General features: G+C 40.1%; 1 protein-coding gene across 15 annotated transcripts in view; it reads right to left on the reverse strand.

The window, feature by feature from the left end:
- SEPTIN11 (septin 11) overlaps positions 1 to 12,632 on the reverse strand; it is a 120,939-nt gene that overhangs the window by 48,680 nt on the left and 59,627 nt on the right. For all 15 annotated transcript variants that reach the window (XR_010111856.1, XM_063603545.1, XM_063603544.1 and 12 more), the window contains 2 exons: positions 12,506 to 12,620; positions 3,272 to 3,467 (listed from right to left, as the gene is read on the reverse strand). Coding sequence is in view for 14 of the 15 variants with exons in the window: in XM_063603545.1 (XP_063459615.1) it covers positions 3,272 to 3,467; positions 12,506 to 12,620 (311 nt within the window). In the remaining variant the exon portion in view is untranslated. The remainder of the gene's footprint in view (positions 1 to 3,271; positions 3,468 to 12,505; positions 12,621 to 12,632) is intronic.

Genomic DNA, 12,632 nt, shown 5'->3' on the forward strand with positions numbered 1-12,632 from the left:
TGCTGATGAAATAATTTCTTCTTGATGAGACTCAAGCCAGCCAAGTGGTTTTGTACTCCTCATCATCATCCTGTAGATGAGATGAATTATCTGCCTCTTCCTCCAAATCCTTTCCACTTCTCCATCTAAAGTGAGAAAGATAGGAAGCTTAATCCCAACTTAGCTTTTTGCTAGCTCCATTCCTACTAACACTTATTTATATTTTTTTTGCCAATTAAAACTTCCCTGAATTGTGGCCATATCAATCAGAGGAAAGACAGGAGGACAAATCCAATCTAGCCCTTATGTTTTCACATAATTTTCTTTTAAGGCATGGAGATATTCCTTGTTACACAGCACTCATTTTTTTTTCCATATACCTCCGGCCATAAAACATACACACACACAAAAATGACAGAGGCTAACCCTAAAACCGATGGAAAAAGATACTTAGACAATGTGTTCCATCCATCCAACCTACCCACTGATCATTCTTGCAAAATGGCCAATGCCATCATTCAGGGACTGACTTTCCACTTCATATACAACCAAATACTTACCATCTTTTTCCCTTATCTTGCTGTCTGTTAGCCAATTTTCCTTATCCCTTGACTACCTCCACCAGAAAGTGTGATTAAAAACTTAAAATTTAAAGGCCAAACAGTCCATCTCACTACTGTTTTATAACTCTGATAAAGATTTGGTGAGGTTGAAATTCCGTCTCAGGGGATTTCAATTATCTCTGCCTTTGAGGGCTAACTATCATTACAGCTAGTGATACGCCATGGACAGCTCACCTCCCATCTCCCCAGTGTGGGGCAAACTAATTATTCTATTTCCAATTGAACAACAAAACTTGCTTTCCCTTCTTCCCCAGGCCCCTTTCTTTCTCCACTGAAGAGTACAAACAGCCAAAACAAGGAAGCCCTTAAATAACAAAGAGTGAAATGTGCTTTTAAACATAACAGGAAACCTTACCAGATCTCTCTTCCTGCCTCCTTCTAGCTAGCCTGGTCTGAGGCAGATAATAATACAGGAATGTTGACATGTCTAAAGCCTACATAAACAAACTGGGACATTCTTGAAGTCTTGCATCTATGGCAGAAAAGCTTGCCTAATCCCCAAAGTAGGTAAAAATCAACATGGGCATAGAGAAATACCACATCCCTTCCCATATGGTTACATATTGATGCAGAAATGAATATCCCACTTCCAGTTTCTTGAGGGAGGCAGAGCCTGTCCAAATAACAATTTGTGAACAAGTAATTTGGCTTTACAGTCAACGTGTCAACAATACCTTCTGAGGCACAGGGTAACAGAGAGTTTTAAGTGCCATTTAAAGAGGTTATGCAATAGCTGTCAAGAAATTTCAGAGGAAAAAAAATATTTGGTATCTAGGTTAAGTTAATATCACACTTCCTCTCTTCTAAATCTCCTTGGAAACTATTATTTGACCCAAATGAGTCAGATAATTTCTTAAGGAGGGCTCCAGCTGCAAATATGAGGATATGCATTGTCCTGTTTGCTGCTGAGTGCTGATTGGGGAGTGAAAAGCCACCAGCAGCCCGAGGGAAAGTCCCAGTTTAGGGGAGAGGCAAAAATTGAGTGGCAGCACTGCGGCAACCCCAGTGAGCTGGAAGAGCACAGGGAATCTCAGCAAGAGGCTATGTGGAGGATGGTTCTCATTCCTGGGGGGAGGGATCCTGAAAAAGTACAGTTGCTGTCTTCCAATCAAGGAATGGACGAGCAAGATTTTTCCTAACGCCAGTGAGAAAATCTATACCAGTCTGAGAGGTGGAGAACAGGCCTTGCTCTGGGTATGTTCTGTAAAGTATGCAATGATTGGAACCCCCGGCTCTCTTCCCAGCTCCCACAATGCACTTGTGTCCCTTTCCTTATGACCAGGCCTTTCTCTTCATTTACTGCTCTTGGCATTACAAACAGCCTTCAGGCAGGGGCCTCTCCATCATTCCCTGTCATTGAGGTCATATATTAAGAGCAACTGCTCAGCTGCCATGTCAGAGCTGAACTTGTTCCCTGCCTCAGCACAATGTACAGATAGTCCATTTTGGTATGCAAAATAAAATCTTTCTCACTCTATCTACCAATTGTTCCTGTTATCACGGGACAATGTCTACTGAAGAGCATTTAAAGTGCTTTGTAGATAAAATAAAGAGCTTGGTGCTCAGCTAAAGAATGAATTAAACATTTATCTGTCATTACTGTGGTGCTCATACTTATATCAGGCATAGATAAAATATATCTAGGCAATACGCATTTCTAGATAAAAATAGTCGAGTTCCTCTTTACAAAACACATGTGTATAATATACAGTTTTGAGGAATATGGGAAAAAAATCCTGATACAAGCAAAGTGTCTGAGCTGTAAGCAAACACACCCTAACTTACTGATTTGTTGTTCATGTCTACATGTTGGTCACACTAAGCAGGTAGACACTTATGCCCATAATGTTGTAACTGCTCAAAGATGTTTCTGGAAGCCCCATTCTACAATCACCTTTGGACCTGGGGCAGTTTTATTTTAACTTTCTCAAACTTCTTTTGAGAATGAATGTACTATGTAAAATAGTCATAAGACATCTGAGGTTGAGACTGATGAACAATTGGTGCTCTTGAGAAGGAATGTGAACAAAATCCTGAGACTAAGACTAACATGGGTTGTATGCCACGAAATTTTAAGAATTGAAAACTTCCCTCAAATAAGGGCAAAAGATAACTCATGGTAAAGACCCAAACTTACATGGCTTTATAAATGGGGTACATTATAAAAACTCAGTGTACTATTTTATCATTATATAGCAAGCCATGGTGAAGGCATTTGATTACCTGGGGCAGAGTTGGTGGAGCTTCTAGAGACCTCCCCTCTAGTGTCCTGGCTTCCCAAGCAGTATGAAGTGATTGATGGCTGGGGTTTCTGCTAAAACTGTTCTGTAGGGTGGCTGGGTGTTTCTCTAGATTGCTTTTCCTGGTAGGAAAGCCCCAAACCTGGTTTCATGGCCTTTGTGGAAAGATGTTGTAAGCTAATTTAGTCCCTCTAATAAAGCCCCTTTCTGATCCTACTAGCTGGGATCAATTTTGATGTCTGATTCTGACCTCAAGGAAGAATATTCTCAGAAAAATTCTCAGAGGACAAGAATATCACACCTTTTAGGCAATAGAGGACCAAGCCCCACAACTAAAAAACCCCCAAAACATTTGGCCTTTAAATTTACCTGGGATGGATCCTGCTATCTCCTCATCCATTCAGGTCCCCCCATAATCCCAAGATGTACCTGTCATCTTTATTTATCTGGTCTCCAAATCCCACGGTGTCAACAATGGTTAACTTCAGCCGTACATTGCTTTCCTGAAGCTCATAACTTCTGGCTTTTAACCGAACACCTGGTTCATTGTGAGTAGCTGGGTCACTTTCAAATTTGGTGTTGAACAAAGTGTCCATTAACGTGGATTTGCCAATGCCTGTCTCACCTACATAACCACAAAAGAAAAATCAGAGAATGTGTCAATGTCTCTCAGACATCAGTTCAATTCATCAGTATTTTATTAGTCATGATTATAAAGTTTAAAAAAGAAAACCGTCACCAGAAATGTCACTGTGAAGAGATAATTCTTTCTATGTGTAATCTATGGAATACTTTCCTAAAAATGCCTCAATGAATTTCAGAAACTATTTAGCAGAGAGATTTCAAATTTACAGATCAAGAGATTCTTCTTTACCTCTGAATAGAAAAATTGTACTTGTAAGATTGCCTGTGCTCAGTTTGTATATTACAAGAACAAGAACATGAACTTTGTCTCTTTCTCTCCTAAATGTTAGAGTATAAAACTATATTACTTAAGGGATAAAAGACTATACTGTTGAATTTCTGTTACTTGAAACAAGTGATTCCATTTACACTGAATTACCTAAAAGATCAGTTAATTCAACATCAATATGATACCATGTCGTAGAAAAGAATTACATTATTCAAAATAACACTCTTGATGACAATAATCACTAACATCACTGAGTGCTCACTTTGTGCCAACCCCGGTGGCAAGAGCTTCTAGTGCATTATCTCCTTTATGTATGTATGTATATATGTATTTATTTATTCACTTTTGAGACAGAGTCTCGCTCTGTCCCCCAGGCTGGAGTGCAGTGGCGCGATCTCGGCTCACTGCAACCTTCATCTCCTGGATTCAAGTGATCCTCCCAGATCAGCCTCCTGAGAAGCTAGGATTACAGGCACATGTCACCACGCCTGGCTAATTTTTGTATTTTTAGTAGAGACGGGGTTTCACCATGTTGGCTGAGCTGGTCTTGAACTCTTGACCTCAAATAGTCCACCTGCCTTGGCCTCCTAAAGTGCTGGGATTACAGGCATGAGCCACCACGCCCGGCTACATTATCTCATTTAAACCCTAGTACTACTCCCATGAAATAGGTACTACTGTTTCCTCCATGTTCAAGATGGAACACTAGGCTTAGATAAGATTTATGAGTAACTTGCCTAAAGTCATTGCTAAGTGGTGGAACCAGGGTTCTAACTCAAGTCTGTATGGTTCCAACACCTGCACTCAACCAAGACAGCAGCCTGATTTTACTATTACACAGAAAACTGACTGCCTAACATTTTCCAGTTATGGTTATATTAATCTCTCCATATTGTTTTTATTTTTCTTTATCCAGCTGGAGTCAAGAAGCCAAACATTTGTGGCTTCTTAGATAGTTTTCCCAGCTTCAGTGTGAAGTTTGTGACAATGAAAGTAAATGATGTCAAATGACCTTATTTACACTGATAATTCAACTCAGTAAGTGTTTACTGAGACCTCCCATGTGCAAAGCAGAGTAGCAGGTATCTGGAACCACTGTACGAATCACATGATGACACCCAAATGTGGAGCTATGAAGAACTGCAGCCCAACCCTCAAAATAACACCAAGCAACTACTCTCTTAATTCTAATTCTTATTGTTGAGTCAAAGACAGTTGGCAATGAGAAAAAAACAGCCTTATGTTCGTGGTGGTGGTGGCTGAGCATATGATGATGGAGAGAAGCAGGTAGAAATCCAGAAACATTAGCCCTAGGGATACCGTTTTTCTTTCTTAATCTGGAAAATTTTTCAATTAGATTTCCAGCTCAATTTAAACTTGCCAATATAGAACAGCCCTTTCAACAACTTCTAATCCCAATATGTTCCTAGGAGCATCCCCTCTTCTAAGGACTGCTATAATGACTTTAAGGATGGTAGTGTTCTATGGAAAAAAGAAAAGCTCTGGGCAACCCTCCCACTATAATGACAAAATCTACTTACTAGTTATAAATTCTGTATTGTATACTCATTGCTTTCCAACATAATACAAAAGTGAAGGAGGATGAAGTCTTTCTGGATTTGAGCTTTCTCTGATTAGAAAAGCCTTATATGGCTTGCCTGTAACTATGATGATTCACTTATAGGATAAAAGTTGGTCAAGTATATTCATCTTACTCTTTAACCTTTCCTGTGTGTCCCTGAACATCTAAGATCACAGAATTTCCTCTTTAGGCAACCATCATTCAGCCAGTATTTTTCCAGTGCCTACTATATACAAGTTCTGTGCCAAGTTCTGAGAATTCAAGAAACTAGCCTGATAGGGTGTTCTCCCACATCTTAGAATCTGGTCTAGAACATGACTGAATAATACCAGTCAGACTCTAATTTATAATTATGGGAACACCATTCTAAGTGTTTGTCATAACCGCTTTCCTCTTATAAGCAAGACCATCCTTTACATCCATGGCCCTGCTAGTTGGCCACAGACAACCAGACCATGGCTAGGTCCCTGACCTCAAGGCAACAACAGAAGCCCAATCATTTCACTATGAGCTGGGGCTCCACATTGGAGAGTGGTCTATCTAATCACAGTTTTTCTCTTTGGGTATTTGAATGAGATACATGCAATCCCCACACAGCGTGATGGCATGAAAAAGAAACAATATACAAAGAGAGGTAAGTAAGCAGAAACCATGAGGCAGCAAAGGCTGTGTAAGTAAACAGAAGCCATGCTGCAGACAGAATGTAGGCTGGGAATACAGGAAAGAGCAGATAGATGGGGTAGAGCATTGGAAATCCATCATGAAATTAATGCTTGGGCGCTCACTGTGTGACAAGCATAGGTGCAGGGATGAAGTAATGAATAAAAACAGACACTGACACTGTTTGCACTTTTGTAACATCCTGAATGTCATTCCAGATCTCTATGGGGTCTGGCTGTGCAGCAGTTGAGATGGTTTCCTGTCTTCCTTACTTTCCTGAATAGTCTTAGAAAAAAAAAACCCTCCATAAAAGCAATATAAAACCAGTCTCTGCTCCCTAACCTAAAAGAGTTTAACAAGTTCACACTCACCATTCATGGCTTAACAAATTAACTTTGAGCAAAACAAAGTTACTGTGTAGTGGATACAGAAATAAAACAGAGTTCTCACTGCCAGTCAATACCGAAGGTACTTGAGTCATTTTAAGTACATGCTACAAGTGTAACATTCTCAAGCAGAGCCAACTTCTTTTCAGGATTTACCTATTTTTAGAACACAAAAGGCACAGAAGCAGATCTGCCGTATAAAAGTTTCTCCTTCATGGGAAAGGCTCTGTCAGTAGAAAGTGACCTACTTAACTTTCATCTTCTTCCCTAAGAATAGCAATAAAGACTTCAATTACATGGCAAGCATTCCAGGTTACCTGAACAAGACTGAAGTTATCATCTTATTTTACTAGGTTGAAAATTGCTTAAGCACCCATGTGAATCAGGAACACCATACTTTTTAAAGGCATGGTAATTTTAATTATCATTTACATTAAGGTGGAAATTACAAACAATTAGCATACCAGGCCCTACTTACAGCACAGGGTTAATCAATGGGTTGAAAAAAACCACTGTTCCTCTAAACTTTGGTGTGCTTTGCTTTCCATTTCTATGGTCTGTGCTTTTAAGAGCTGTAATTAGACACGGCAACTCCAGCAGCAGTGTGATTCACCAAAAGCAGTTCAGCAGGAAATGACAGCTTTTGGAATAAAAGGAACTCTAGAAGAACTAGGGAAGTTTTTCAATGCATTAGCTTTTTTTCTTTAACAGACAGGGTCTCACTGTGTTCCCCATGCTAGTCTCAGACTCCTGGGCTCAAGCAATTCTCCTGCCTTGGCCTCCTGAAGCACTGGGATTAGTTTTTGAGGCTTCTCTCTAATCTTTGTAAGCGGAATCTCATCTATATTTTTGAGGACCCATAAGACAAAAATTTCTTTCTAATTGAATAACTAAAAGCCTACTAGGCATAGGTTCCAATTCAAACCAAACAACCTAATAATATTTTCAGAAAAGTCAATGACTAACTTTAAAGTATTTCAAAACTCCCTAGCAGAATGCCTGGCACAAAGGAGACATTTATTAAAAGTTAATTGCAGGCCAGGCACGGTGGCTCACGCCTGTAATCTCAACACTCTGGGAGGCTGAGGCAGGCGGATCACCTGAGGTCAGGAGTTCGAGACCATCCTGGCCAACATGGTGAAACCCCGTCTCTACTAAAAATACAAAAATTAGCCAGGTGTGGTGGTGGGCACCTGTAATCCCAGCTACTTGGAAGGCTGAGGCAGAAGAATCCGTTGAACCTGGGAGGCGGAGGTTGCAGTCAGTGGAGATTGCACCACTGCACTCCAGCCTGGGCGACAGAGTGAGAGACTCCATCTTTAAAAAAAAAAAAGTTAATTGAAAACAAAAATGATCATGGTGATGATTTATACAGAGATATGCCACTGTGATAGATTTTTTTCAGAGTTTGTTGTTTATTTTATCATAAATTCATCTGCCTAAACACTCTATTGCTACAGTAATTAGAGACCTTATTAAAGTGCTATCTGGGACTTCTGTTTTTCCTATTCCTGCCAATGCTAGTAAACATGATGCCCACATCACAGGGGAAAGCAGTCCTACCTTTTCCATTCTATCCTCAGGCTTATTTAACCTACGAGCTCTAAGGTGAACAAGGCGGGGGAAAAACAGAGGGATTGTATTATTAATTAGAAGGCAACGGTAGATTGAACAAATTGTTGATCTGTGATTCAGCATCTTTCACTCTAATTGCCAAGACTGGCTACTTGAGTAAGTAACTGTGCATGGGGATCTGCCTGCCTTCCCTAATTATTCTAGATTTTACTCTTGGATGGAATCAGAGAGTCAGAAAGCTACATACTTAAGTTGCGTTGTTCTTGTTCCTCATAGAATCACCTTTGATGAAACATACTCCGGCATAAGATGAGCCAGCGTGTGGCACCTGGCATTTCATTAAACAATTGCACTGACTTAGAGAATGCCCAGGAACCCAGACCACTACATACACCAAATCTCTTTTCTGAAAATCCATGGAGAAATTTTTCCAGGTAAAGCTGTGTTTCATCTGGAGCAATCATTTTGTTTTTACTTTATAGATACTATAAATCTGTCATATGTTAAACTTTTTGCTTGTGTTTAGCATATAACACATGCTCACTAAATATCTGCTAATGAATGAGTGAATTAATAAATTTTCTCCATGCTCTGTCCACTAAGCTGAGAGAAAAATGTAATACTTCATCAATTAATTGCTATAGGCAGGCCTGATGGCACACTTTGAGTACTGACTCTATCCCTGGCTTCACCTTTATTTTCTGGGGTTAATTTTATCTTCATTCGTTTTACCCTATAAGCCATTTACATCCTTTCCTGGAAAAACAAGACGGGATAAAAAGTTTAAGATTTGATTATAAATTTCCACAATTTATGTTGACACTATAGCCTTGGCTAAGATGGTCTTACACTTACCTGTTTTCAATTCCTGTTCTCTCATCCCCTCAAAACAATTAAGGTTGAATTGTGGACAAATTTTCTATTTCAAAATGTATTACTAATTTACTTTGACTCTACTATCAAACTGGTTCTTCTTCAAAAGCAGAGATGTTACAATATCTTATTCACCTTTGTATGTTTACAAGACAGCTGGATCAATGTGGATGAGGTTTTTTCGTAGAGTTAGTATCATTTTGGAAAATGGATGAGAAAGACATACAAATTTAAAATTATGAAAAAAGGCTAAATGCTAATTTAGATCTAATTTAGATTCTCTGGAGAATTACAGCATGGGTAAAATATGAAAGGCTTTATTTAAACTAAAATGTAGCTTCAGGAGTGATTTAGGTGTGTTGTAGCAAAACAGAGAGTAGGGGAATGATGAACTCCTGGGTGTTCTGTTATCTCATTTAACATCAGAATTCTCTTCCCAGTGAAATGAAAACTATTCTTCCTCTATTACATGCCTTCCCAGGACCAACAGAGATGGGTTCTAGCAGCATACATTTAATTCATTATCTCTGAAACTAGACTTAGTTCATGCCAGGACCATTTTCTGCCCTGTTTTATGTCCTCTGCTTTCTTTCAACCTACAGGTTCACGCCACAAAACAAAATTACAATTCTGAGACATTTTTGGTAAAAATTTTCCTTACCAGGATCATAATTTTATTTTTTTATCCTTAATTCCCTCCCATATTTATCACAAAAATGTAAATTCACACTATAAATATCACACATGTGCATACTGTGCAAAAAAATACAAATGGGCAGTAAGAGGAAGGGAGTAAGTAAGGAGGAAAAATTACCATGGATGCTGTTAAGTTAAATATAACACCTCCTCCTCTACGTGGCTGTCCAAATATTTTGATCTACTTTTTATAGACTTATTTTAAAAATAGATGGACCATTGATTGACAGTAAGTTTTTTCTTATAAAGATATTATGCTATAAAATATGTATGGCAAAGGGATTTGATATTCAACTCTCTGAGGATGATCTTTAATGCTGACACTCCTATCTCCCAAAGAGCTCACGCTGGCCCCAAACAAGGGGCTCCAAAGGGTTATGGAAAACGACCTGGAGAGTTAGATATGCTGACAACGAAGGATATCCAGGATTCCTTGTGGAGTGAAAAAAGGAAAATGCACAGGATGAACAACATGATCTCATTTGTGTAAAAGCAAAACAAGAAAGCACCTATGTAACTGTGAGAAAGCTGTTTTTATCTGTCCAGTGTGTCTCTCTCCCAAGCCCTGTCTCCTTTCTGATCCTGTCTTCTTGCCTATGGGGAACCTTGTATGTTTTGGAGTGAACTGACTCCATCTTCCCCCCAGGCTGAGCGTGTAACTAAGTCCTGGCCAATCAGTGAAATCCTGACTGTTTGGTGAGACGTGTCAGGAATGCCTTGTTCCTTCCCCTGAGGTTGCTCGGCTGGTGATGCTGACAGAGCCAGACTGCTGTCATGAGGAAAATGCCTGAATGTGAAGCAAGCAGAAGCAGGATCAAGAACCAGAGACAGAGGCCTGATGGGGCTCGTTGAACCCCTGGAGCCAGCTGCTCTTAATTACCCAATTCATGATATTACCTTTTCAGTGTGTGTTGGAGGGTGGGGGAGAGTCTTAACTGGGTTTAAGCTGTATTTCTGCAATTCTCTGTGGAAAATTTCCTGACACAAGAATACTAAAAGAGCGATGCAACGTGACTGGCTTTGAGAATGGATGGAAGGAGCCAAGAGCCAAGGAATGCAGGCAGCTTCCAGAAGCTGGAAAAGGCGCGCACTCTCCCTAAAGGTTCCAGGAAGGAATGCAGCCCTGCGGACCCATACTGGACTCCTACCTACAGAACTGTAAGCCACCAAAAGCAATTTCCTAATACAGAAAGATGTCAAAAGTTTCTAGAAGGATCCCACAGTGTTATCTCTGTGAAATGGAAATGGGGGTGGGAGATGAAAGGGAAGTGTTTTATAACATTTTAAACAACAAATATATATTATGTTCATTAGTTTGAAAAACTAATTTTAAACATGTTTAAGAATAGAACCTGACAAATATCTAAGAATCACAGGTATTGTAACCCACCCAGGAGACTCCAAATAGGACTGCTTTACACGTCTAACAGGGCAGCATCAATTTGGTCTCTGAGGAATTCAGCATCTGAATTGTCTTATTTAACACAAGGAGTCAGCCCCTGAGCCAGCACACCCCACTGCACACCACATACCCAGTTAAACCAGGATCCCACCAGAAGGCTTTCCCCTACTGTCCCCTGCAGGAGCCAGGACAGAACTCTCAGACATGTTCTTAGAGCTGATTTTGGAGACAGGGCTGGGGAGGCACTGAAGAGAAGCCAGAATAGTAATTGGCCTGCGATTACAATTTAGCATACTTTTCAATAGAAACCCAACAAATCGCCAACAAATTGCTATGCTAATGAAGAATTGCCCTGCTCTGCAATGAGCATTTATCATGAGAGAAAGGACAACCCATTCACGCCACTCTGTAGAACTAGCTGCCATTCGGGAGGTCTCCTGCTGAATTTTAAAAGGCTTCACGTAGGGAAAAGGGGAAAGCATGAGATGAGAGTTGGCTGTGTTCTCTCCAGTCTTTCTCTTATCCAGTGCTTAAGATACAATGCCAGGGAGCAAGTTGGTGTAGCGTGCCTGCCAATTGTGGCTTTCTACTAATGAATGCCCAGCACAGAGGCTACATGCAGTAGAGTCATCAAGAAGTTCAAGAAGTTTTTAAAAAAGAAAAATATCTGCACTCCCCCCAACTTCCATAACTGACAAATAAGCAAATGGTGGTTCTCACATTGAACACACACCTTTTCTAAATTCTCTTTGCTTTACTTGGACAAGAAAAGTAAGTCTGACACATTCTGCCAAGCTTAGGGAAAAGACAGTCCACTTGGCTACATACAGAATTCTTTGATCTGTCTCAAAGTGATGTCTCAGAGGGAAATGCCCAGAGGACAATGCCAACAGATCAACACAGCCCAAACCACTTCACTGCTGTTTCACCTGCCATTCATCAGGCGTGATGGGGAGAGAGAGGAACAGCCATCTGTTCCACACACACTTTTTTTATATTTTGATTTTCTTTATCCCCCTTCCTTTCCACCTTCCTCTTCTTAGTCCAAAAAGGATATGGCATACAAAAAATTAGCTGGGCATGGTGGCTACTGTAATCCCAGCTACTCAGGAGGCTGAGGCAGGAGAATTGCTTGAACCCGGGAGGCAGAGGTTGCAGTGAGCCAAGATCGCCCCACTGCACTCCAGCCTGGGCAACAGGGCAAGACTCCTCAAAAAAAAAAAAAAAAAAAGATATGGCTAGAGGGGTGAAGAAAAATACCAAGGCAGAGGCCTAGTCCAAAGTAAAATGTTTAAGGGATCTTAACAATATTGTAATGATCAGTTGTTTAACTGTGTGACAGAAATACTAATAGTAATTTGAGTAACATGACAAAACATACAACGCATTTACCTAAATACAGCTCTCAATCTTTATAACTTGTGACATGTATAAGGCAGATATTTTGCCTTGTTTTACTGATGAAAGAAAGAGAATAAACATGTCATTCTTATTTCACTGAAGCATGTCTCTCCGACAGTTACCTGTCAATATCTAAGGATCAAATTTCTTGCTGTGTGGGTGATGAATAACTTACCAACACAAAGGATGTTGAAACAGAATCCTTGAGAAGTAGACTTGTTGACCAGCTGGTCAGGGAGGCTGTCAAATCCCACATGGCCAGACAAAGACAAGTTTCGAAGCTCTTCATTCTGCAATTTCAG

This window comes from Pan paniscus, chromosome 3 (genome assembly GCF_029289425.2).
Source record: "Pan paniscus chromosome 3, NHGRI_mPanPan1-v2.0_pri, whole genome shotgun sequence".
Taxonomy (NCBI): domain Eukaryota; kingdom Metazoa; phylum Chordata; class Mammalia; order Primates; family Hominidae; genus Pan; species Pan paniscus.